General features: G+C 62.0%; 1 protein-coding gene across 1 annotated transcript in view; it reads right to left on the bottom strand.

The window, feature by feature from the left end:
• The window catches only part of COL22A1 (collagen type XXII alpha 1 chain), a 112,459-nt gene that overhangs the window by 40,823 nt on the left and 50,287 nt on the right, over positions 1-21,349 (bottom strand). The window contains exons 21-33 of the mRNA XM_054708736.1: positions 20,476-20,529; positions 15,387-15,440; positions 10,587-10,640; positions 9,918-9,971; positions 8,877-8,930; positions 7,688-7,741; positions 5,191-5,235; positions 4,474-4,536; positions 4,027-4,080; positions 3,675-3,716; positions 1,948-1,980; positions 1,077-1,130; positions 745-798 (exon numbers count right to left, since the gene is read on the bottom strand). Coding sequence (XP_054564711.1) covers positions 745-798; positions 1,077-1,130; positions 1,948-1,980; positions 3,675-3,716; positions 4,027-4,080; positions 4,474-4,536; positions 5,191-5,235; positions 7,688-7,741; positions 8,877-8,930; positions 9,918-9,971; positions 10,587-10,640; positions 15,387-15,440; positions 20,476-20,529 — 669 coding nt within the window. The remainder of the gene's footprint in view (positions 1-744; positions 799-1,076; positions 1,131-1,947; positions 1,981-3,674; positions 3,717-4,026; positions 4,081-4,473; positions 4,537-5,190; positions 5,236-7,687; positions 7,742-8,876; positions 8,931-9,917; positions 9,972-10,586; positions 10,641-15,386; positions 15,441-20,475; positions 20,530-21,349) is intronic.

Genomic DNA, 21,349 nt, shown 5'->3' with positions numbered 1-21,349 from the left:
GAGCCCCCTGCTGGTCAGTCAGGTGACCCACAGGGAGGGGTCTGCAGGTGCAGGAAGCAGGTCTGGCCTCCATGGCACGTGGCCCTGTACCCCATCCTCGCCACCCAGGACACAGGATCAACACGACGCTTTGTGTTTATGCAAAAGGGGCTCCGAGGGGCAGATGCCCAGGCACACGGCAGCCAGGGGGCCTGGGATCCGGCCCAGGCAGGTCCCCCCACCGGATCCCCCAGAAAACTTGAACCCCTGCCCCAGAAACAGACAGCCAAGAAGCCAAAGCCAAGAAGAACACCAAAACGAAAAGGCATATGACGGCATCCTTCAACCCGGAGCTGCCGGCCAGGCCGGACGGAGAGGGTTCCTGCTCTCACAAAGCCTTCGGGAGCCAGGAGCCACCTGGGCCTGAGCACGCCACCCCGAGGAGCGGGCTCGGAGTCAGAAGGAAGGCAGTGTGACCGAACCCAGCCTTCCTAACCTGACACGTTAGTGACGAGCAAGGACACCCAGGGGTCCGGAGGCAGGCCCGCCCTGGGGTGGGGGGCTGTGTTTTGGGGCGCTCTGGGTAGACCAGTCCACCCCTGGGTGCTGGGCTAGAGGTCCCAGAAGCAGTGCCAGCGCCCTCTGGTGGGTGCTCCTGCAATGGCAGGCCAGCGGGGCCAGCGGGGCCAGGGGGGGACGGAGGGACAGAGGGGCTTGTGGGCATCTCTGCGTCCGGGGCCAATGGGTGGAGCAAGGCTTTCTTACCGGCGGCCCAGCGAGTCCCGGAGGCCCGAGTTCTCCAGGACGGCCCTGCGGCCCCTGCAATGACACAGTCGCCATGAATGCGCCACCACCACCATCCTCCTCCCCCCGCCCCCATTCTGTGCAGAGGGGGCGGGTGCGGACATGCGCAGAGGGAGTGAGCTGAGACCCACAGATGGGGGAACATCCTTGGGCCCCGAGGGAGGAGGAAGGGACCACACTGGGCTCAGCTGGGCTCCTGAGGGCGGGCTGTGCAGGTCAGGCCTGGGGCTGCTGGGCCTCAGACGTCCTATCTCGGGGGGGGGGGAGGGCGCGTGTGGGCACGGGGCACTCACCGGCTCCCCAGGCATGCCGCGGTCCCCCTTCTCTCCTTTCGGTCCTTGCTCTCCCTGTTGGCGGGGAAGCACCAGGTAGGGCACCCCGCGCCGCCCACCGCAGACCCGCCCAGAGCCCCCTGCCCTCTGCATGCACCTGCCCCATCCTCCACCAAGGCAGCTCCTCCCACTCGGCTCCGATTCTCACTCATCCTTCAGACCTCAGGTCCAGAATGGCCCCTTCAGGGGAACTGAACCCCAGGCCGGCCACGCCCTCGTGCCATGGACACAGGCACGCCGAGCGTCCTTGCTCCTCGGTGGGGCAGCTGAGGTGGCAGGTCTACACTTATCTGTGCAGCTTCACCCTGCCCTCCCGCCCAGAGCCTGGCAAGACCAACGGAGGCCGCTGCAAAGAATGCCCAGCGCCCCTGGCCGCTCGGGGAGGCGCGTTCTAGCATCTGCGTCAGGGCGCCTGGGCGGCCGGTCACCATCCATCAGGCTCTGCCCGTCCTCTGAACAGCCTCTCCCAGGCCCGTCCCCTCACTGCCCCCCTCCCGGGTCCCCGTCACTGCCAACATCCCCGCAGGTGCCTCACTCGGCCACTCATGTCCCCCCCACACACACACATGATCCCGCTCCCTCCACACCACCAGGGCCTGCGTGGAGGGAAGAGGGAAATTACCCCCGAGGGTTGCCCTGGGCCCTGGGCCACGGGGAGGTGACCTCCAGGCCCCTGGACATGGAGCCTGCTCCTCAGCCGGCCTGTTCCCACGGCTGCCAGCACGAGCCAGCAGTGACTGGCATGGTGGGCAGAGCCAGGACCCAGCCGAGCCCCAGCTCCCAGAGCACCCGGGGGTCACAGACAGGGGCCCCGAGGAGCCGCTCTACTTACTGGCATCCTGGGGTACGGGGTGAAGAAGGAAGGCTGGAAGGAACCACAGAAACGAGAGAGACGTGAATCCGTGTTGAAACCCGCCCTGAGGGCTGAGCCCAGGAACACAGCCCCCCGCGTCCTTCACGACCAGCCCTGACCCTTAGAACCACGTGTCCCTGAGGCCTCTGCACTCTGGTTAAGGCAGGAAAGCACAGTGGTTAGATGTCGGCACCCTGGCATCACAGGGTCTGAGTTCAAGCCTGGTCACCCCGCCCAAAACCCGCGTGACCTTTGGCACCTGCCAGCGTCTGCGTCCTCAGCAGTAACGTGGGATGAGACACCCTCCTCTCAGGGCGCAGGGTGGGGGAGGGGGGGTCTGAACCCATGTGTGTAACTAGAGCTGTGCCCAGACACTGAACCCATTGTGAAGAACGGCCACAGCGTTTGGACAGGTTCAAGCCTCAGACTAACGAGAGGGCACGGTCCTCTCATGGCAAAGCCACGTGCAAGTCCCAGCTTGGAGGGCAAAGCCCTCCCAGCACAATGATAGCAAAGGCTGTGGTTGTGAGCTTGACCTGATGGTCCGAACCTGTGTTCCCACGTGGCTGAATGATGTGGGCTGTGGGAGGTGCAGCACGTAAACAAAGCTTGACCAGGTGCCTGTAACTGAGTGGATTCGAACCAGCAAGAACGTTGTAACCCGCCCTTACTTTGCCTCGTGGAAACTGGCTATACAACAGACTCGGCGTGCAGGCTGTGGCGCTGTCTCTCCATCAGAGAGCAGCGTTCACCTAGCCCCAGCTTTATTCTCTGGTCTGTCTTTTCTAAATCCTTCACCGTCCCCTCTCAGGGTCACCCGTGGCTGTGCCGGCTCGGCACATGTGGCGCCCAACGTGGGGCTGAGTATGGGGACCTGGGGCCGGCTTGGCACAACCCATCACTGCGTGCTTCCCACTGTCGGTCAGCGTCTCTCGCAGGGACGCAGGTGATGTGGAACCCAGGGCGTGGGCTCAGCCTCTGGGCACAGAGCCCAGCTCATGCAGACTCTTTATCTCAGCAGGGAGAGACCCCGGATTGGCCGGGGCAGGGGGACACCCCCAGACTGGCCGCAGCAGGGCCTCCGCCTCGCCCACCCATGCTGCACTAACACCCCCACGGGTCATGTTTTCTCCAGCCTCAAAGCTTCTGTGCGCCCTCCCCCTCCTCGAACACCCCTGCTCCCCCTTCATCCAATGAGCCGCGGCCCAGCCTTCAGGCTCTCTTGAAAGTTATGACATCGAAGACCCCCTTCCCCTCTGACCCTCCAAGACAAGCCAGGCCCCTCGTCACTCTCCCCGAAGCATCCCGGGTTCTGACAGCATCACTGACCCGTACTACAGGCTCACCCGCCTGCCCTGCGGCTGTGTCTCCCTCTGACTACTGCGATGCCTGGCTCACCCCATGTGCCCGTTGCTTCTTGTCTCTGGGCCTCAGTTTCCCCCTGTGCCAGGCGGATGTGTGTTCTCAGGCCCTGGCCAGTGTTCGGATACGTGGCAATGTGCGTGCTGGGCAGGATAAAGGGTGGGCACCGGTGGGCCCTGGAGAGCTGACACGGTATTTTTGGACTGTGAAACGGAGGAATAGGTCCAGCTGCTGGGAATCTACTGAAAAGATGTTGGTAACTAAGTGGTGTGTGTGTGTGGTGTGGGGGGGGGTCATCCTGATGCCTTAGGAGTCGAAAGGAGGTTAGAAGCAGAGGCGCTTACTGTTCCGGGCAATCCCGGGGGGCCGGCTGGACCAGCTTCACCCTGAGGGAGAAACAGAAAGCACGTGACCGGCCGCCCCACCGACTCTGGCTGTCCTGGGACGCCTGTCCCCCCACACCTGGGGCGACGGACGGACAGACAGGCGGACAGACACGCAGATTCCCAATTATAAAGGACGCAGACACAGAACACCTTGCGTTTTGAGAAGCATCCCTGCCGACAGGATCAACTATTGATTCCTGGCATCACCCTCAGCCGCACCCAGCGTGGCAGCCAGGCCCGGGCACTGTGCCCGCAGCACCAGGCCTCCCGGGTGCTCCCTCAGAGACACCCCCGGGGCCCCAGCACCTACCTTTTCGCCGCGGTCGCCTTTCTGTCCCGGGAGGCCCAGGCCGCCCTTCTCTCCCTGCGGCACAGACAGTGTTAGGAAGTGAGCTCGGCTGCAGCATGGCTGCTCCGGGGGGGGGGGGGTGAACCACCTCTCCTCCCCGCCGCCCCCCGCCCTGCCCCTATAACCACAGGGGAAGCCAGGCTGGCATCCTGGGAGAGTGGGGAGCACCTGACTGCAAGGGGCCCCTGATGGGCGTCGTCCCCCAACCTGAACCCCTTCCAGCGAGACCGCCTGCCACTGTCCTGTCCCAGCTCCCACAGAGGCCTGGCCCTTCCTTCCCATGAACCCCGGGAACCCCACTCCCAGCCCAATCACCCCCCACTCCCCAGGGACCGAGACCCAAAGGGGCTGCTTCCCACGGGCGATGGCACAGGAGAGGGGCCTCGGGGCGGACGCCCCAACACCTACCTGCTGTCCCTTCTCTCCCCTTAGGCCCGGGAACCCGGGGGCTCCGGGGAGGCCCGCCTGGCCCTGTGGAGACATCCCGTGGTTAGACTCCGGGTGGAGGCCTCCTGCGGGCCAGGCTGGGGGCGGGAGCTCCCCACGCTCTCGGCCCCCCAGGCCTCTGGCTTGTGGGGTGGAGGAAGGGGGATGGGAGAGAACGCGTTCATGGGGCGTCCGAGGCCCCTCCTGGGCTGTGCGCTCTCCCAGGAGCCCCGTGTGGCCTGCCTGGTGTCTACCTCCTCAGACACACTGTCACCTCCCCGCCACCTGCCCTGACAGTCCCCAGGGCTCCGCAGGAACCTCTCCTGCCCCCCCCCCCCACCTCCCTCACCTGCACATGCTCACCAGTGGCCCGGGGCCAGCACGTGCAGGGTTGCTAGGGAGCGAATATGCGTGTGAAATGGATGGAGCATGGAGAGAGGCCCCCAGACCCCCCAGGCGGTCGTGTGTGTGTGTGTGTGTGTGTGTGTGAGTGTGTGTGTGTGTGTGTGTGAGTGTGTGTGTGTGTGAGTGTGTGTGTGTGTGAGAGTGTGTGTGTGTGTGTGTGTGTGTGAGCGTGTGTGTGTGTGTGTGTTAGAGTGTGTGTGTGTGTGTGTGTGTGTGAGTGTGTGTGTGTGTGTGTGAATGAAGTCCGTGAGGAACGGAGGGGAAGTGAATGAGGGAAGGGACAGACCAACACACCTTCTCTCCCGGGCGGCCGGCCAGGCCCTGCTCCCCAACGTCGCCCTGGGGAGAGAGTGAAGACACCCCGTTAATCCCACCCCCCTTTACAGGGGGACTGCCGTGCCCAGGTGGCCCACACACCCTCGGCTCCTCTGGCCACGGCCCTTTGTTCTCCAACGTGTCACACGGTCACAGCCCAAGTCACAGGCCGTGGGAACCGCGGTGTGTCCCGAGTTGGGGGGTGGGGGGGGTTCCCACACGCCCTTGTGTGGTTTTTGCTTCCCCCAAAGGGAACCACGACTGGAGACCCCCCGGGAGTCTGAGCAGCCTGAACCCCTTCATGCGGAGTCTGGACGCTCACAGTTCACAACGACAAGGGGCGGACACCTATGACCCGGCCCCCACTCTGCGCACGACGCCACTTCAGGCCCCGGGCCAGGAGGGTCGGTGGCGGGGAAGCCGCTGGTGGACACGCCACGCCGAGCCTGCCCCGTGGGTGTGCGACGCCGTGAGCACAGGCAGCCCGGGTGCAGGCGGTGGGGGCTGCGTGCCCCTCCCTACGCTGCCCCACAACAGGGGCAAGTGTGGGGGTGCTCTGTCACAGCCCAGCCCACACGGTGAGACGCCCGGGGTGGTCCTGGCGGCGGAGGCTCTGTGCCCGACCAGGTTCCTGACCGGCGTTTGGTAGCCAGGCTGAGGCGGGGACACGGGGGAGAGGGGCTTGCTGTCTCATCCCAGGGCCCAGCTGCTGGCTTACCCGGACCCTGGAGTCGGGGGGGGGGGGGGGGGAGGGGGGCCTGCAGTTTTTAACCAACCATGTGTCTTGAGAATCACCAACATCTGGAACTAACGACCATCATGCCATTTGGTAAAAGCTTTGGTAAAGGTTCTCTGGTGAGTGTATGCATGGGGAGAGGGAGGGCGGGGGGCGGGGAGAGAGAGGTAGAGAGAGGAGTGGGGAGAGAGAGGAAGCCTGCTCAGGAGAGCTTCCCTGTGCCAGGCCAGACGCATTGGCGTGAGGGCCAGCACTCCCCCCCCCCCCCGGGGGAGGGAGAGGAGGGGAACTGAAGACCCTGAAGCTCTGGGCAGCGATGTGGAAACGTGAGACGCACTCCGACTCCCGTCAGGCCCCCGGGTCTACGAGCACAATCAGCAAGAACTGCCATAACGGAACCGTATAAGCACCCGCCACTCCAAGCGCCCCTTTAGATCTGCCGGGAGGGCGACCCCTTCGCAGTGGGAACTGCCTCGCAGGGGCTGGCCCGGCCCTGCCCTTGCTCAGCAGAGTGGGGAGCAGGCGGCAGGGAAGGTCGTGCCCCCAGCAGTCTTCTGTCTGGGCACAGGCTCCCCCAGACACAGGTGCATGCACCCCCCACATACACACCACACACAACTCATACACATCCCACACACACCACACATGCCCCATATACACACCACACACAACTCATACACATCCCACACACACGACACATGCCCCACATACACACCACACATACACACCATACATACACACCACACACAACTCATACACATCCCACACACACCACACATGCCCCATATACACACCACACATACACACCATACATACACACCACACACAACTCATACACATCCCACACACACACGACACGTGCCCCATATACACACCACATACCCCACATGCCCCACATATATACCACACACACCATACACACACAACACATATACCCCACATACATATCATACACACACCACCACACACACACACCACATACACACCACACACAACTCATACACATCCCACACACACCACACATGCCCCATATACACACCACACATACACACCATACATACCACATACCCCACATATATACCACACACACCATACACACACAACACATATACCCCACATACATATCATACACACACACCCCACACACACCACACACACACCACACATACCACATACCCCACATATATACCACACACACCATACACACACAACACATATACCCCACATACATATCATACACACACACCATACACACACAACACATATACCCCACATACATATCATACACACATCCCCCACACACACCACACACACACCACACACACCACACATACACACCACACATACACACCACACGCAATACACATCCCCCACACACAGCACATATTACATGCCACATGTACATCCCCCCACACACCACATACACCTTACACACACACACACACACACACACACACATACTCTCTCTCTCACTCTCACTGCAGGTGTCGGCCGGCCTCGGAGCAGTGGAGGGACAGCAGGGTCCAGGGCAGGGGGAAAGGATCCAGAGGGAGGGGCCCCCAGCCACGGGGTCCTCTTGCTCCTCCATCCCAGAGGCGCTGTCGCCATCCCGGCTGCAGCCCCTTCCCATTGATCCCGCTGTTTCCCGCCAGACCCCAGCTGGCCCGACTCTGCTCCGTCAGGAGAGGCTCACGCCCGTCCCCACTGCACCCCTAGAACCACAAAGGGGGGAGTCCATACCCGCAGGCCCGGCTTCCCGGGCAGGCCATCCGCCCCGCGGTCTCCGGGCTGTCCCTGCAAGGAGAGCCAAGTCAGGTTCACGGGTGGGCGGGGCAGGCACGGGGAGGGGGCGGGGACAGGCACAGGGGGCGGGCACAGTGAGGGGGGCACAGGGGGCGGGCACAGGAGGTCCAGGTGGGTGAGGAGAGGCCCCTGCTCGGGTAGGTTTGCTGTCACTCTGCGTGACGGCTTGACCCTGCTACCAACTGCAGCTCATCCCACCTCCTGGCTCCCACAGGACCTGCCTCCACCTCTGACATATTTTATTAAACACCAGAGGCCTGGTGCACAAAGTCGTGCACGGGTGTGGTCTGGCTGGCCCACCCCGATCGGCCAGCTGGCCGGGGGGAGGGGCCGCGGGAGGTAGGCCGGCCGCAGTGCGCATCATAGCGACCGGTCGTTCCGATCGCTGGGCTTTTACGTAGAGAGATAGGTGAGCAGGAATGGTGCCCTTCTCTCCCGGGGAGGTTTGTGAGGGAGGTGCTGCACCCGTTTCAGAGCACAAAGTTCCTAGTTAGCCTTACTTCCGTCTCAAACTGTAGGAGAGGAGGGGGAGAATGCTCACGTTCAGTGCCTGTGGCACCGAGTTAAATGCGCGCTTCTTTTGTCGTTAAACACGGAGCTTCTGCGTCTGCTTATAGCAAAGGCCAGCTTCCCCCTGACACGCACACGCCGCCCGTCAGGATGCTGACCGGGGACCGGGCTGTGAGTGCCGTTCGGAGAACGAGGCGCTTTCTGTGAACACGTGTTGTAGGGTTTGTAGTTGTTCACTCGCAGTTTGCAAACTGTGACTTTGCTCCGCAGTTTTTACAACGTTCAACCTGATTCTTTTCTTAATGTTCCTACGGTAATAATTCCCACCAGGACATTTTTAAAACTGGCGTCTCGTATTCTGTGAGAGTGTCTGAGGTTTGTCCTCCTGGCCAATAAAATACACACGGATTTCTCACACGCGTGTTAAAGCCACACCCTCCGAGCCCTTCAGGGAGGTGAAGGACGTGCCCACACCTGACCTAGAAAACCCTAGCCCCTGAGCCCCTCTGGGCTCGGCAGTCGCCGGACTGGGAACCCCAACAATCAGGAATGGTGCCCTTCATCTCCTCTCTGCCGTCTGGGGCTCCCAAGCCCATGCCGCCCCGAGAATACCTACCTTGGGCCCTGGCAGGCCTGGGGGTCCGGGCAGCCCATCCTTCCCAGGCGGCCCCTGAGCCGAGAGGGAGACAGGGGAAATGAGACGTGGGGGAGCCCCGCGCTGGGCCGTCTGCTGCGGGAGCTGCCCGCACCCCGGGGCCTCCGCAGCGAGGCTGCTGGTCTGCGGGCTGGGCTGGCCCTCCTACGCCCTCGTCCTCACGGAGACGATCGTGGCCCCTGCCGGCCTCCCCACCAGGGCCCACAGAGAGCACCGTTGTCAGGAAAGCCCGCAGGTGGAGCCGGCCTCCCTGAGGGCCACCGTCAGGTCTAGGATGGCCCACGGCCCATGTCCCGCCACAGGTGACAGCCCACAGGCCACACCTGCCATCCCGCCCCGGGGCGCACCCGGCAGTGGGCGGCAGACGCGCCCTCCTTGCCCGCCCACCCACCCACCCACCCACGAGGTGCACAGGCACCTGCTGAGGTGCGGCCTCAGGAATGGAAAGAGATGAAAAGGCCCTGATTCCCCGGCCCCTCCGTCCAGGAACAGGAAGTGTCAGAAGGAGGAGGGGGAGGAGGAGGGGGAGGGGAGGAGAGGAGGAGAAGAAGGAGGAGAAGGGGGAGAGGGAGGAGAGCGAGGAGGGGGAGGAGAAGGAAGGGGAGGGGGAGGGGAGGGAAGGGATGGGGAGGGAGAGGGGTGGGGAACGGGGAGGGGGAAGAGGAGGAAGAGGAGGAGGAGGGGAAGACTCGCTCGGCAGGTCCTGGATGGGCCATTTCTCCTCCCTCTCACTCCTGTGTCCCCTGCAGGCGTCCCTCGGAGACAGGCACACTTTAAACAGCCAAGGACTCTGGGATTTGCCTTTAGGTACGAGGGCAGGGGGAGGGCCTGGGGAGAGGGTGCCCCTCCATTCTCCACCGGGCCGTGGGGGGCAGGCGTCGGGCCGAGCACCGTGGGGCCGGCTGCTGGGAGGGACGGGCCCAGGGCAGCCCAGCTCCAGAGCAGCCCTGGCTGAGGGCCGGGTCCCGGCACAGAGGGGACAGGAGAGGAGGGGGCGCTTACCGCCGGCCCCGGGTGCCCAGGTTTTCCGGGGAAGCCGATCTCTCCGGGCAAACCCTGGGAAAGGAACCACAGGAGACTCAGTGTGACCGCGTCAGAGACCCTCTGCCCTCTCCCGGCCCCGCCCAGGCCTCGGCAGTGCTCAGCACGGGCCGCCGTGAACGTGAGTGGGGAGCGGCCCCACCTGCAGCCGCGGCCGAGGGCGCATGGTCTTCACTGGGCCAGTCCTGTCTGTGGGAGGGGGCGGCAGTGGGGGAGGCGGGGGATCACCTGGAGGGTCCGCCTCCCTCTGCGAATGCCTGCTGGGTCCACCCATCGGGGTCTCTCCCTCTCCCCATAGCAACGTCCCCAGCTGACCCTGACGCGGGGGAGGGGAACGGTGGCAAACGCCTCCCCTGGCGCTCCCGGGCGTGGGAGCCGCACCGCACCCGCTAGACGACCCCCAAAAAACCCCAGCCCAGCGGCCTCTCTGACGCGTCGCTCAGCAGCCAGCCACCGCGGTGCGTGAGCTCAATGGTGTTTCTCCGGAGAGGCTCAGGGGCGGGGCAGCGAGGGGCTGGGGGCCGCAGGCGGGTCTCCCGTGGGTGTGGCCACCCGTGAAGATGCCCCTGGTGCCCACAGCCACGGAGCCCCCACCTAATGCCCAGTGAGAGGGCTCCAGAGCCACCTTACCGCGGGGCCTCCAGGGCCAGGGGGGCCGGGGACACCGGGTGGTCCGGGGGGGCCCTGTGGAGAGAGCAGGGGGGTTAGGGGCACGTGCAGCAGCCCCTGTGACGCTGTCCTGTCCTGTGAGAGGAGATGGGGGGGTCACATGGTGACGGGTGGGCTTTAGCCTTATCTGTAATGTCTTGTGTTTAGAGCAAAACAGAAAAACCAAAAAGAAAATCTCTGAAGTAAAATGTATAACAAAATGTACTCTGGGGTAGCGGGAACACACCTGTTATGTGATGTATTCTGCCATATAGCCGAGTTACTTGGGCATTTAAAATAAATACACATGCACGGCATGTATGAGTACACGCACACACACACACACACGACCAGCATCGAGTCAGCCAGGGGAGTGCGGGACCTGGTGGAGCTGCCCCCACCCGATGGATCGCAGCCCCACACATGTCCTGGGAGGCGACCTCCGGCCTCAGGCGGCTCAGCATCCTCTCCAGGTGCACCCCCCCCCCTTCTCCAGTGTCCCCACCCCTGAAATCCTCTCTGGTTCCCCGGGAGGAATGCCTGGCGCCCTTCGCCAAGCTCAAGGCCAGCGAACTGTGTGCTTCTGACCCACGTGCCCTCGGGGGCACAGGCGCCTCACACAGAGCATCTCATCTCACACGTGACAAGCCCAGGGCGTGGCAGGGAGCGGGCCTCAGTCAGGGTTAGAAGGAGTCCCTGGGCTCACAGAGTGTCACGTCCCCACTAGAGGGCACTGGACACTTACAAACGGCCACGGCCGCTGCTTCCCTGCAGTCCCTCGGTCTCCCTCTGGGGGCGCACTGAGTCAGCCACAGGCCCGGAGAGGGGCCTGACTTTCAGGGTGGCGTTGGACCTGTCTCCTCTGAGCTCACTCAGGGGGCAGCGTCTACCTTTCTTCGAAGACACCTGCTTTGAGCTGGAGCAACGGAGGAGCCAGACCGCTGGGCAGAAGGCGGCCGGGCAGGTATGAATACAGGGTCCCCCCCATGGATGAGGGGGGCAGAGGACACCGAAGAAGGTTCACGGCCTCACCCCTATTGTCACTCAGCCATAGGCACCCCCATCCTGCAGCTAACAGGAGCCTCCTTCCATCACCTTCCAGAAGGCACGATCCAGGCGGGGGTCTTCTTTCAATATCACCTCTGGGGTCCTCACAGCCCCTCTACCCCCAGAGCGGGGCCGAGGTCCCTCCTCCCCACACAGAGCCCTTGGCTGGCAGTGGTAGTTGCTTTTCTCCCTCCTCGTGTGTCCGGGAGGCGATGGCCCCGGGGAAGTTCTGGGCTGCCTCCCAGGGGCTGTCCTGGGAAGCCAGCCTCCGGGCCAGCTCCTGACTCCCACGCCTCCCCCGACTCGTCTCCCACAAACCGCTGCAGCCGCTGGCTGCCCGTCCGCGTTCATAGCGGGTGAGAGCGGACAGATCCTTGTCATCTTCTCCCTGAAAGCAACCCTCCCTGTGTGACAGCAACCAACACCAAGGCCCAGAGAGGGCCAGGGCCCCGCCTGAGGCCACACAGCCATCCTCTCCAGTGGGTCCTGAGGAACCCTGGGAGCTTGTCCTAAAAAAAAACAGGTGCCAGGCCCGTGTGGTCCTGGGGCCAGTGACTCTGGAAACGCCCCGGTAACTGTGAGGAGAGCCACCAGGTCTGGAGGTTACCCGTCCAGACAAACCCCCTATACCACCTCACTGCTGGTGACACTGAGGCACAGGGAACACGAACGGGCCCGTGAGAGGAGCAGAAAACACGCACGCACACGCACGCACACGCACGCACACGCACACCCCCGTCCCGGGGCCCGCCCGCACATCAGCTCCTGTCCGTCCGAACACCGATGAAGAGCCAGGACCGGGAGGGAAAGGAACCGGCGGACAAAACGGCCTTCAGGCCCGGGACCCTGGCCCCGCTCCCTCCAGCCCCGCACTCCACCCCGGGAGGCGTCTGCACAGCTGGGACCTCCTATCACAGCCTGTTCTCCCCGACAGCTTGCTCTGTGTATGAAGTGGGTCACGAGCCCGGGGGCTAATACAGGCTGGAGGGTGGAGGCCCCCACGGGGGACCCGCAGCGCCTGGCTCCCTGCGGTGCCCAGTGGGGAGCTGACGGCGGCTGTTGGATGCTGGGCGCTCAGGACCAGAGCAAAAGCCGACGCAGCAATTAGCCTAAGAGCGCAGCGGCCGTCACAGAGGGAGAATGTGCTGGAAGCAGGTGCAGCAGCTACCGGAGTGCAGACTGCCTCCAGCGGCGGCCACACGGGTAGAGCGGGGAGGAGGGCGAGTCGCCTGCAGAGGCCTCTGCAACTGACTGGAAGCTTCTCGAAAGCCCAGGTGGGACATGCATGCGTGGGGGGGAGAGGAAACAGCCGTCAGGATGCAATTTCAGCCGCCTGCCCCCAGACGCCCCCTGGACCCTGCTCCGGGGCCACACCGTGCCTTCTGAGGGCCCAGCAGGGACGCACAGGGGCGGAGACGGAGGAAGCTCTGCCCAGAGCAGCCCATGGCCCCTCCCGTAAGGCCGCCCCAGCCTCCTGGAGGTTAGCAGCACCCGCTGCAGAGAGGAGCCCACAGTCTGTTTCTGACCCAGCCCCTGGCGGCACCAGGGAGGAGCGGAGCCCAGGCACCCGTCTCTGCTCCTTACTGACCCGCAGCCCAGCCCAGGCAGGTCTCCCTCGGGGCCTGCAAGTCCCCAGGTGCCCGTCTCCGGGAACCCAGCTGGCGTGAGGCCTCCGCCCGGCCCAGGACGTCCGACCGAGGGCAGATGCCCTTTCTGCTACTTCAGCATTGGACTTAAAGGTGATAAAGTGGGTGGTTTTGAACTAAGACTATTGGACTATTAATACCATTATTGGTGCTAGCAATGATCGCAAAAGAGATGAAAGAATCTGGCTTAAGGTGGTCAAATGCTGGGTCGCCTCACGCGACACGAACGGACTTGGGCAAGGACGTCACCGCCCAGCGCCCCGGTCTCCCTCCCCTACCCCCCCCATTAGGTGGGAGGCCCTCCGCCGTCACTGTGGTGGGATTCACGGGGGGCTGCGGCCTAGCCCAGCACCTGGGCGGCTTCGCAAATGTGCCCCCCTCTCTTCTGTTATCGATCAGCATGTCTAAACCCAACTAATCTAATTATCAGTGAGGGAGACAGATTAGCCAATAGACCCAAATGTTAACAACAAAGTAATGGCTCTTTTAATTATTACTAATGAAAGCAGCTAACTGTGGAGCGGCCGTTAGCAGCCCCATCACCGGAGGAGCGGTCTCTGATCTTCCTAAGGCGACAGCGCCCACCAGCCAGTGGATGCGATTAGCGCGGAGAGTGATGATGCATGAACGGCCGATTAACCGAATTGCCGTCGATAAGCCAATGGCAAGCAGCGATTCCTGCGAGCCAGCTGGTTCTGACTGGAGCAGATAAGGAGCCAGGGAGAATCTGGAGACGCAGAGACGGGCTTCCCAAATCAGCGGCGTGGAAACATTTGCCTGCTGGGGGAGCTGATCACGCTCTGCGAGGCCTCCCCTCGCACGGTGGCCCCTGAGCCCGCCCACGAGGGCTGCCCACCCCAGCGGGTTCTCTGTGGGACCCAGGCCTGCGGGCCCACCAGCCCTAGGCGTCCGCCCCTCGCCCGGCTGCGTCCCCACTGATTCCAGGGGCTCCGCCAGGCATCACGGCCTCTGCAGATGCCTGACCAGACCGGACTCGGGCGTCTCTTCTCCCTAAGCGGCCGGCCACCTGGAGACAGGAGCCGCCACCTGCAGCATCATCGACGTGCACCTTTATCCAAAGCACCCGGCCCCGCCGGCTCGGGGCTTGAGCATGGACCCAGGAACCAGGAGGTCAGGGCTCGATTCCCGGTCAGGGCACGTGTCTAGGTGGCAGGCTCGACCCCCGGTAGGGGGCGTGCAGGAGGCAGCCGATCAATGATATTTCTAACTCTCTTTCCCTCTCCTTGCTCTCTAAAAACCAATAAAAACATACTTAGTAAACAAACAAACACATAAGTAAATAAATAAATAAATAAATAAACACAACATCCTGGCAGTGAAGTTTCTCATTTTCAAAAAGAGGCACCAAAACCGCCATCTAGGCCCCGGCTGCCGCCGGGCTTCTGGCAGGCCAGGCTGCGTGGGGCCCGGCCGGCTGCACACACAGCTAACGGGGCCCTGCGCTCGGCTCCTTTAGATGCCAAATGGGACGAGCATTCTTTCCTCTCGGCGGTCACCAAGAGCGCCACGATCACACGTGAACGGTAAACGAGGGGTCTGACCACACGATCACACGTGAACGGTAAACGAGGGGTCTGACCACACGATCACACGTGAACGGTAAACGAGGGGTCTGACACACGATCACACGTGAACGGTAAACGAGGGGTCTGACCACAGCAGAAACAAGACTCGGACCTCCCTTCCCGCTTCTCGCCAGAGCGGAAACTGTCGCTGAGGTTCAGCCCCTCCCGCCGCCACCTGACCAGCCGCACGCGGTGCCCGTGGACCCTGATCCCGGCGCCCCTCCCGTGACGCCACTGTTCCCCCTCCTCATGGCACTGCCACCCCTGGCACTGGCCTCCTCGGCACCGAAATTCCTCCAGGACAGCCACAGCGGGCGTTCCCCCAGCCCGGGAGCGGGAAGACAGAGGGCGGGGGCAGGACGGAGGGCGAAGGCCCACGGAGCATTCCTCTCAGTGCTCCGAGGAGCGGCCACCCCGATCCTGGTCACCACCCCCAAGTGCTACCTGGCCATGCATCCCATCGGACAGAGCAGTGTTCCACCAGAGAAGGCAGGAGCGGTTACCTGTGGCCCCAGCGATCCAGGCAGTCCAGGGGTGCCCACTTCGCCTTTCTTGCCCTGAGTGCAGAAGAAGAGGCAGCGTTAGCGGTTCTAACTGGAGCAGATAAGGAGCCAGCTGGTTCTGACTGGAGCAGATAAGGAGCCAGGGAGAATCTGGAGACGCAGATGTCTCCAGGACACCTGGAGAGGCCATGTCTCCGAGGACACCTGGGGCTTGGTTTCTCAGGGGCGATGACCGGGCAGTGCCCTGGGGGCCCTGGGTAGTGGTGAGGGATCGACGGGTGGGGACCGGCTCCAGCTGGGGCCAGCGAGGCCCAGCTTTGGGGACCGGCTCTGCTCCTGGGATGATTTTGCTCACATGTGTCCCCACGTCCAAAGGACCAGACAGATGCCCCCGCCATCACCACTATCACCACCACCATTGGCGACCTTCCCGTCCTGTGCCCGTGCTCAGCCGCCAGCTCCTCCCTGGAAGGAAGCTCCTCCCACCAGGGGGGACGCTCCTGGGCTCAAGGCAATGCTTCCCGCCAAACTCGGAGCAAAACTCCCAGGGCCTCGGCCCCCTTTCCATGGCCGCCGGCTCCCTGCTGCCCGTCCCGTGCTGCTCCCTCCCGCTGCCACCAGGCCTCCCTCCCGCACACGCCCACACTCTCCCTCTCAAGGCCTTTCCAGGGGCCTCTCCTTCTGCTGGAGGCCGGGCCCCGGTGTCCCCGGGATCAGCCCCTCCCGCCAGCGGCCTCGCTCCCAGGGCCTCCCCCGAACGTCTTCCTGAGAAGCGTGGCCGCGAGCCCGCCATCCGGAGCGTCAGGAATGTGTGATCACACTGTCCCCCAAGAAAGGCATCCTCGCTCCTGGCTCACCCGGGAAGGGCGGCACCTGCGCCACGCCCTGCTCACACCCAGTTCTTTCCCTCCAGGCGTTTCGGGGCCAACCCGTGCCAGCAGGTGAGTCTCCCCGAAGGACGAGAGAAACTCGTCCCAGTCGCCGTCGCCCTCCAGCACAGTCAGCACTCCTCCTTACGTAATAGACGGGGCATCTGGGCCGCTCTATTGGACTGGCCAGACGCTGTGATTCTGGAACCTTCTGTGCCCGGTGCCCAAACTCTGGTCCCTGAACAACAGCTCCAGTGGCTGAGATGGGCCCCCAAGACTCCCTTAGGACTCCTGCCCTCTGCGAGGCTGCCCACACTGCTACCTCTGCCCGTCACCCCTTCGCTCCACCTCAGCTGTCAAAGTCCTGTCCCAGTCCAGCGCCACCTCTTCCAGGAGGCCCCAGCAATCCGGAGGAATCATGGCAACATGTGACAAGAACATGCCTGAGACATCAATTCCCCAAGGCTTCCTGCCAAGAGCTCATGACGGGGGAGTTCTCAGTACGCAGTTAGGAGGCCCTGGCTGCTCACTGCGATCACGGCCTTGCCCCCAGCCCTCGCCTCTGCAGCCCTGAAAGAAAGGCGTTCCAAGTCCAAGGCAGACGGGGAAGGGCAAGCCACTCAGCTTGCCGAGACTTGGTTTCCTCAGGTGGAGAATTATAACCCTAGTCGTTATCTGAGAAGACAGCAATGGAGCAAATAACTCGGTGTTTAAGGAAGCGGTTTATGAAGCCCCATGCAAATGTACCAGGTAAATGTGAGGAGGAGGAAGACGGTGGTGACAGTAAGGAGAAAGAGAACAGCCAGGATGCCAGCTCCTGAGTCCCCATAGCGAGTAAGGCCACCGGTCAAACAGAGCTTTGTGATGCTGTGGAGGCTAAAGGAGACAGTGCTCACGGTGCTGACACAGGACCTGACATTAGGGAATGCACAGCAGTAACGGTGGCGATGGTGATGGTGGTGGTGGTGATGATGGTGGTGGTGATGGTGGAGGTGGTGATGGTGGTGGTGATGATGATGGTGGTGGTGATGGTGGTGGTGGTGATGGTGGTAGTGATGGTGGTGGTGGTGGTAGTGGTGGTGATGGTGGTGGTGGTGATGGTAGTGATGGTGGTGGTGGAGGTGGTAGTGGTGGTGGTGGTGATGGTGGTGGTGGTGATGGTGGTGGTGATGGTGGTGGTGATGGTGGTGGTGGTGATGGTGGTGGTGGTAGTGGTGGTGATGGTGGTGGTGGTGGTGGTGGTGGTGGTGGTGGTGGTGGTGGTGATGGTAGTGATGGTGGTGTTGGTGGTGGTGGTGGTGATGGTGGTGGTGGTGGTGATGGTGGTAGTGATGGTGGTGGTGATGGTGTGGTGGTGGTGATGGTGGTAGTGATGGTGGGGGTGATGGTGGTGGTGGGTGGTGGTGATGGTGGTAGTGATGGTGGTGGTAGTGGTGATGGTGGTGGTGATGGTGGTAGTGATGGTGGTGATAGTGGTAGTGATGGTGGTGGTGGTGGTGGTGATGGTGATGGTGGTGATGGTGGTGGTGGAGGTGGTGTTGGTGATGGTGGTGGTGGTGGTGGTAGTGGTGATGGTGATGGTGGTGATGGTGGTGGTGATGGTGGTAGTGATGGTGATGGTAGTGATGGTGATGGTGGTAGTGATGGTGGTAGTGATGGTGGTAGTGATGGTGGTGGTGGTGGTGAGGAAGGTGGCTCTAGTAGTGGATGTAGCAGTAGTTACATAACCTCTGCATTTTGGATATAAAATTAAGGATTTGAGAAGTTCTGGCCCAGCAAGTTTTGAAGCAATATAGAACTATTTCACTAACAATAAGCCCTTTTCTTGTCATTTTTTTCCTTCTTCTCTTTTAAATTGCTGCCCAACACAGTATCTGGGCAAGTGTTTGTCATTTATCACGAAGGCAGTAACTCAAGCCGCTGCTCCGGATGCCGGGCGCTGACAGGGACTGATGTCTCCAAGGCTGCTGGCCGGCCCGCGGGGAAGAGGGAACCAGACATTCAGAGCCGGTTCCTCCCCGGCCAGGACGCGTCAGCAGAGCTGCGAGGGGCCAGAAGCAGATGCAAGGATTGCTGTGTAAGGGGTTCTAACACGCGCCGTCTGGTCTCTCGCTCAGTTCCTGTTCTCCACGCCTCCAAGTGTCAAACATGATTATTTCTACCGGTTAGAGCCGACCCAGGTGCTGTCCTCGCATACACCCTGGCCCCGCGCCATGGAATGAATCCCACGGCAGCCCGTGATCCGAACGACGCAGTTACCATCTGGCAGCACAGGGTAAAACCTTAAAAACTGCAAAGTAAAACAAACGCAACCCAGGCTACCACTGACTAAAGGCCGCTCATTTCTCTCAGGGGTCAGTGCTGATGGGCCTGCAAGATTTCAGGACAGGGGACCCTCCGCTCCAAGGGTTGCAGCCTGAGAAGAACACCGAGGTGTTCAATCCGTCCTACGGGGCAGGCACTGTCAGCTCTGAGGGCTCCTCGATCTCTCCCAGGCCCCCGCAGCAGGGACTCAGCATCCAGTTCAGAACGCTGGTGTTACCTAAACACACACGCGCGCATGCACACACACACACCACCCTCACGCAGAACAGTGGAGGGCCTGGAGCCAGGCAGACCCGAGCGCTAATCCTCACCCCACCATCGATCACCTGGGTAACAGGTGACCTGATTTACACCTTCAGGTCCTGGTTTTCTCATTTGCGGAAGGCGATTGAAACGCCGCCCCTCCTAAGATCCTCGTGAGAACGAAGTGAGAAACCTGCGTGCGGACAGCTCCCTCGCTGAGCCCGCGATCGTCCGCTCGCTCATCTCCTCTCTACCTGGCGTTGCTTCTGCCGCTGCGTGCAGACCTGCTGCTCTGAGAAATACGTCCTGAAAGCCGCTGACAGGATCAGGCACCAGGAGACATTGGGGGTCACGATTGCTAGGAAGAGGGGAGCACCGTAGTTGATAGGGACAGTAGTCCTTCTCACCTACAGGACGGGGGGGATGGACTCAAGGGGCCAAGAGATTGCCACTGGCTTGTGGGAGGAGCAGTGACAGGGGCCTGCGTGACCGGGGACAGGTGGGCCCCTTCATCTTTCTGGACATGAGCTTTCCACCTCAGGAGTCCCTCCCTCAGGACGGTCCTGAGGCTGAGAGAGTCCACGTTTTACACTAAGTTTAAATGCCTGACAACATTGAACTCTCTTCAACAAAGATGTGGGTTTTTTTTTTTTTTTTCTCTTTTTTGGACGATGAAGAGGAAAGAGGAAATCCAGGCGGGTTGAGGTGGGACGCAGCACCACAGAGCAAGGTCAAGGCAGAATAAAAGAAAGGTACGGAAGAGACCACGTGGTCTCTACAGCTGGACGTCCCGTGTCGGAGGCCGGAGCCCCCGTGGCCAGAGGCCCGTCCTGGCTCTGTCTTCCGCCGCCCGCGTGTCACCGCCCAGGGAGCGGCGCGTGGGGGGCTCGCTCTCGCACACTGACTGCGTCCCATGCTCGTAAACGCGTTAGCTATGTGGGCATGTTCACCTGGACTGTGTATGTACTTTATGTGAGAACAAAAGGTAGACGCTTGGTCAGCGTGAGGCCCTCCTCCACGTGCTGCAGACACAGGGCCCTTCAGGAGCTCTGCCCGAGTCTCGGGGTCCCCACTGCCTGGCCCAGGACGGGTCACCGCCAGCCTCTGCCCTGCTCCGGGCCACCCCCTTCTCTTGGGCCCCGTGGTCATCTCCTCAAGGGCCTCTTTCCCCTGCAGTCTGTCCTCCGCACAGTGGCCACATGGAGTGTAAACCGGGCCACGCCACTTCTGTACCCCAAATCCTGCAGCGACCGAACTTGCACCCGGAAATGTACGAGACAATCAGGGAGAGTCTGGACACACGAGGAGGCGTTTTTGTGGGTTTGGGCGGAGGCGGTGCTATGCTCTGCTGCTTTTCTCTTCGCTCTGTCATCACCTCTTCCGAGCCGCCCTGGCGGCTCCCGGGCGGGGTTTTGAGAAAGTCCTTCTGTCTCCGTTTTCCCGACTCGGCCGGAGCAGTGCCCGCTGCCTCCCCTGCCAGGGCTCTGATCGCACACGGGTGTGAGCCGCTATGTCCACGACTCAGGGCAGACAACAAGCTCACCTGCATCTCCCCAGGACCCAGCTCAACGCTGGGCACAACTCCTCCGTGGAGCTGCTAAACGGGGGACAGATGGGTGAGCTGGGGTCCAGAAAGGAAAGAGTGTACTTACCCGGAGACCTTGCAGACCCGGAGGTCCAGGCTGGCCTTCTGGGCCCGTCAGACCCTTGGGGAAGGAGAAAGAAACAAATGAGACCACGGTAACTGCAGGTTCAACAGCCGGGCACCCCTCGGCCGCACATTCCCTGGGCAGGGAAATACCGTCCTTCCGACCGGAAACAGGGGGTGGGGGCAGGGCAGGCGGGAAAAACACACTGTTCCCTCAAATCTAAAACGGAATCACGTGCTCCCACCCGATTTAATCAAGTGTGCTCAACAACCAAGAGGAGTCCACGCGTTAGAGAGGAGGAGTCAGGGTCAATGCCTTGCGTTAGTGCTTTGCATGGCGTGTGCAAGAGAGGAAGCCTCGGGTACCCAGGTGGCTCAGCCCTGAGCCTCTGCTCGCTCCCCTGGCCCAGAAGGACTGGCTGGGGGTGCCTGACTCCCCGTCAACAGCGACATGCAACACAGGGAAGTCTGCGCCAATGAAACTGGGCACAAAAGATGATTTCAAGTTAGCAAGGAGCACCGGTGCAGGAAGAGGTCATAGAAGCCTGTTCCAATGCCGTCCGGACCCCGTGTGTCATACTGAGCCCATTCTGTCAGCAGCATCGAGCCTGGAGGGCTCTTCAGGACCCTGGACAGCTCCCGGGCAGGGTGTGGTGTGAGGTCCAGGCCCAGTCCCTGCTCTCTACACCAGGCTCTGTAGGAATGATGCAGCAGAGCCTGCAGGGTGAGCGCGGCCCTGTCTTCACCTCTCCTTCCTTCCCTTCACGATGAGACCGGGCCGTGACTGCTCACCCTGCATCCCCAGCTTCACGCTCTGCGCGATAGGAAGTAGGTGGCCACACAGGCGTGACGTTTCCTCCTCTTCTCCCTCCCTCATC

The sequence above is a fragment of the Eptesicus fuscus genome, chromosome 19, assembly GCF_027574615.1.
Source record: "Eptesicus fuscus isolate TK198812 chromosome 19, DD_ASM_mEF_20220401, whole genome shotgun sequence".
NCBI classification, from domain to species: domain Eukaryota; kingdom Metazoa; phylum Chordata; class Mammalia; order Chiroptera; family Vespertilionidae; genus Eptesicus; species Eptesicus fuscus.
This window is presented reverse-complemented; position numbering and strand designations above follow the sequence as displayed.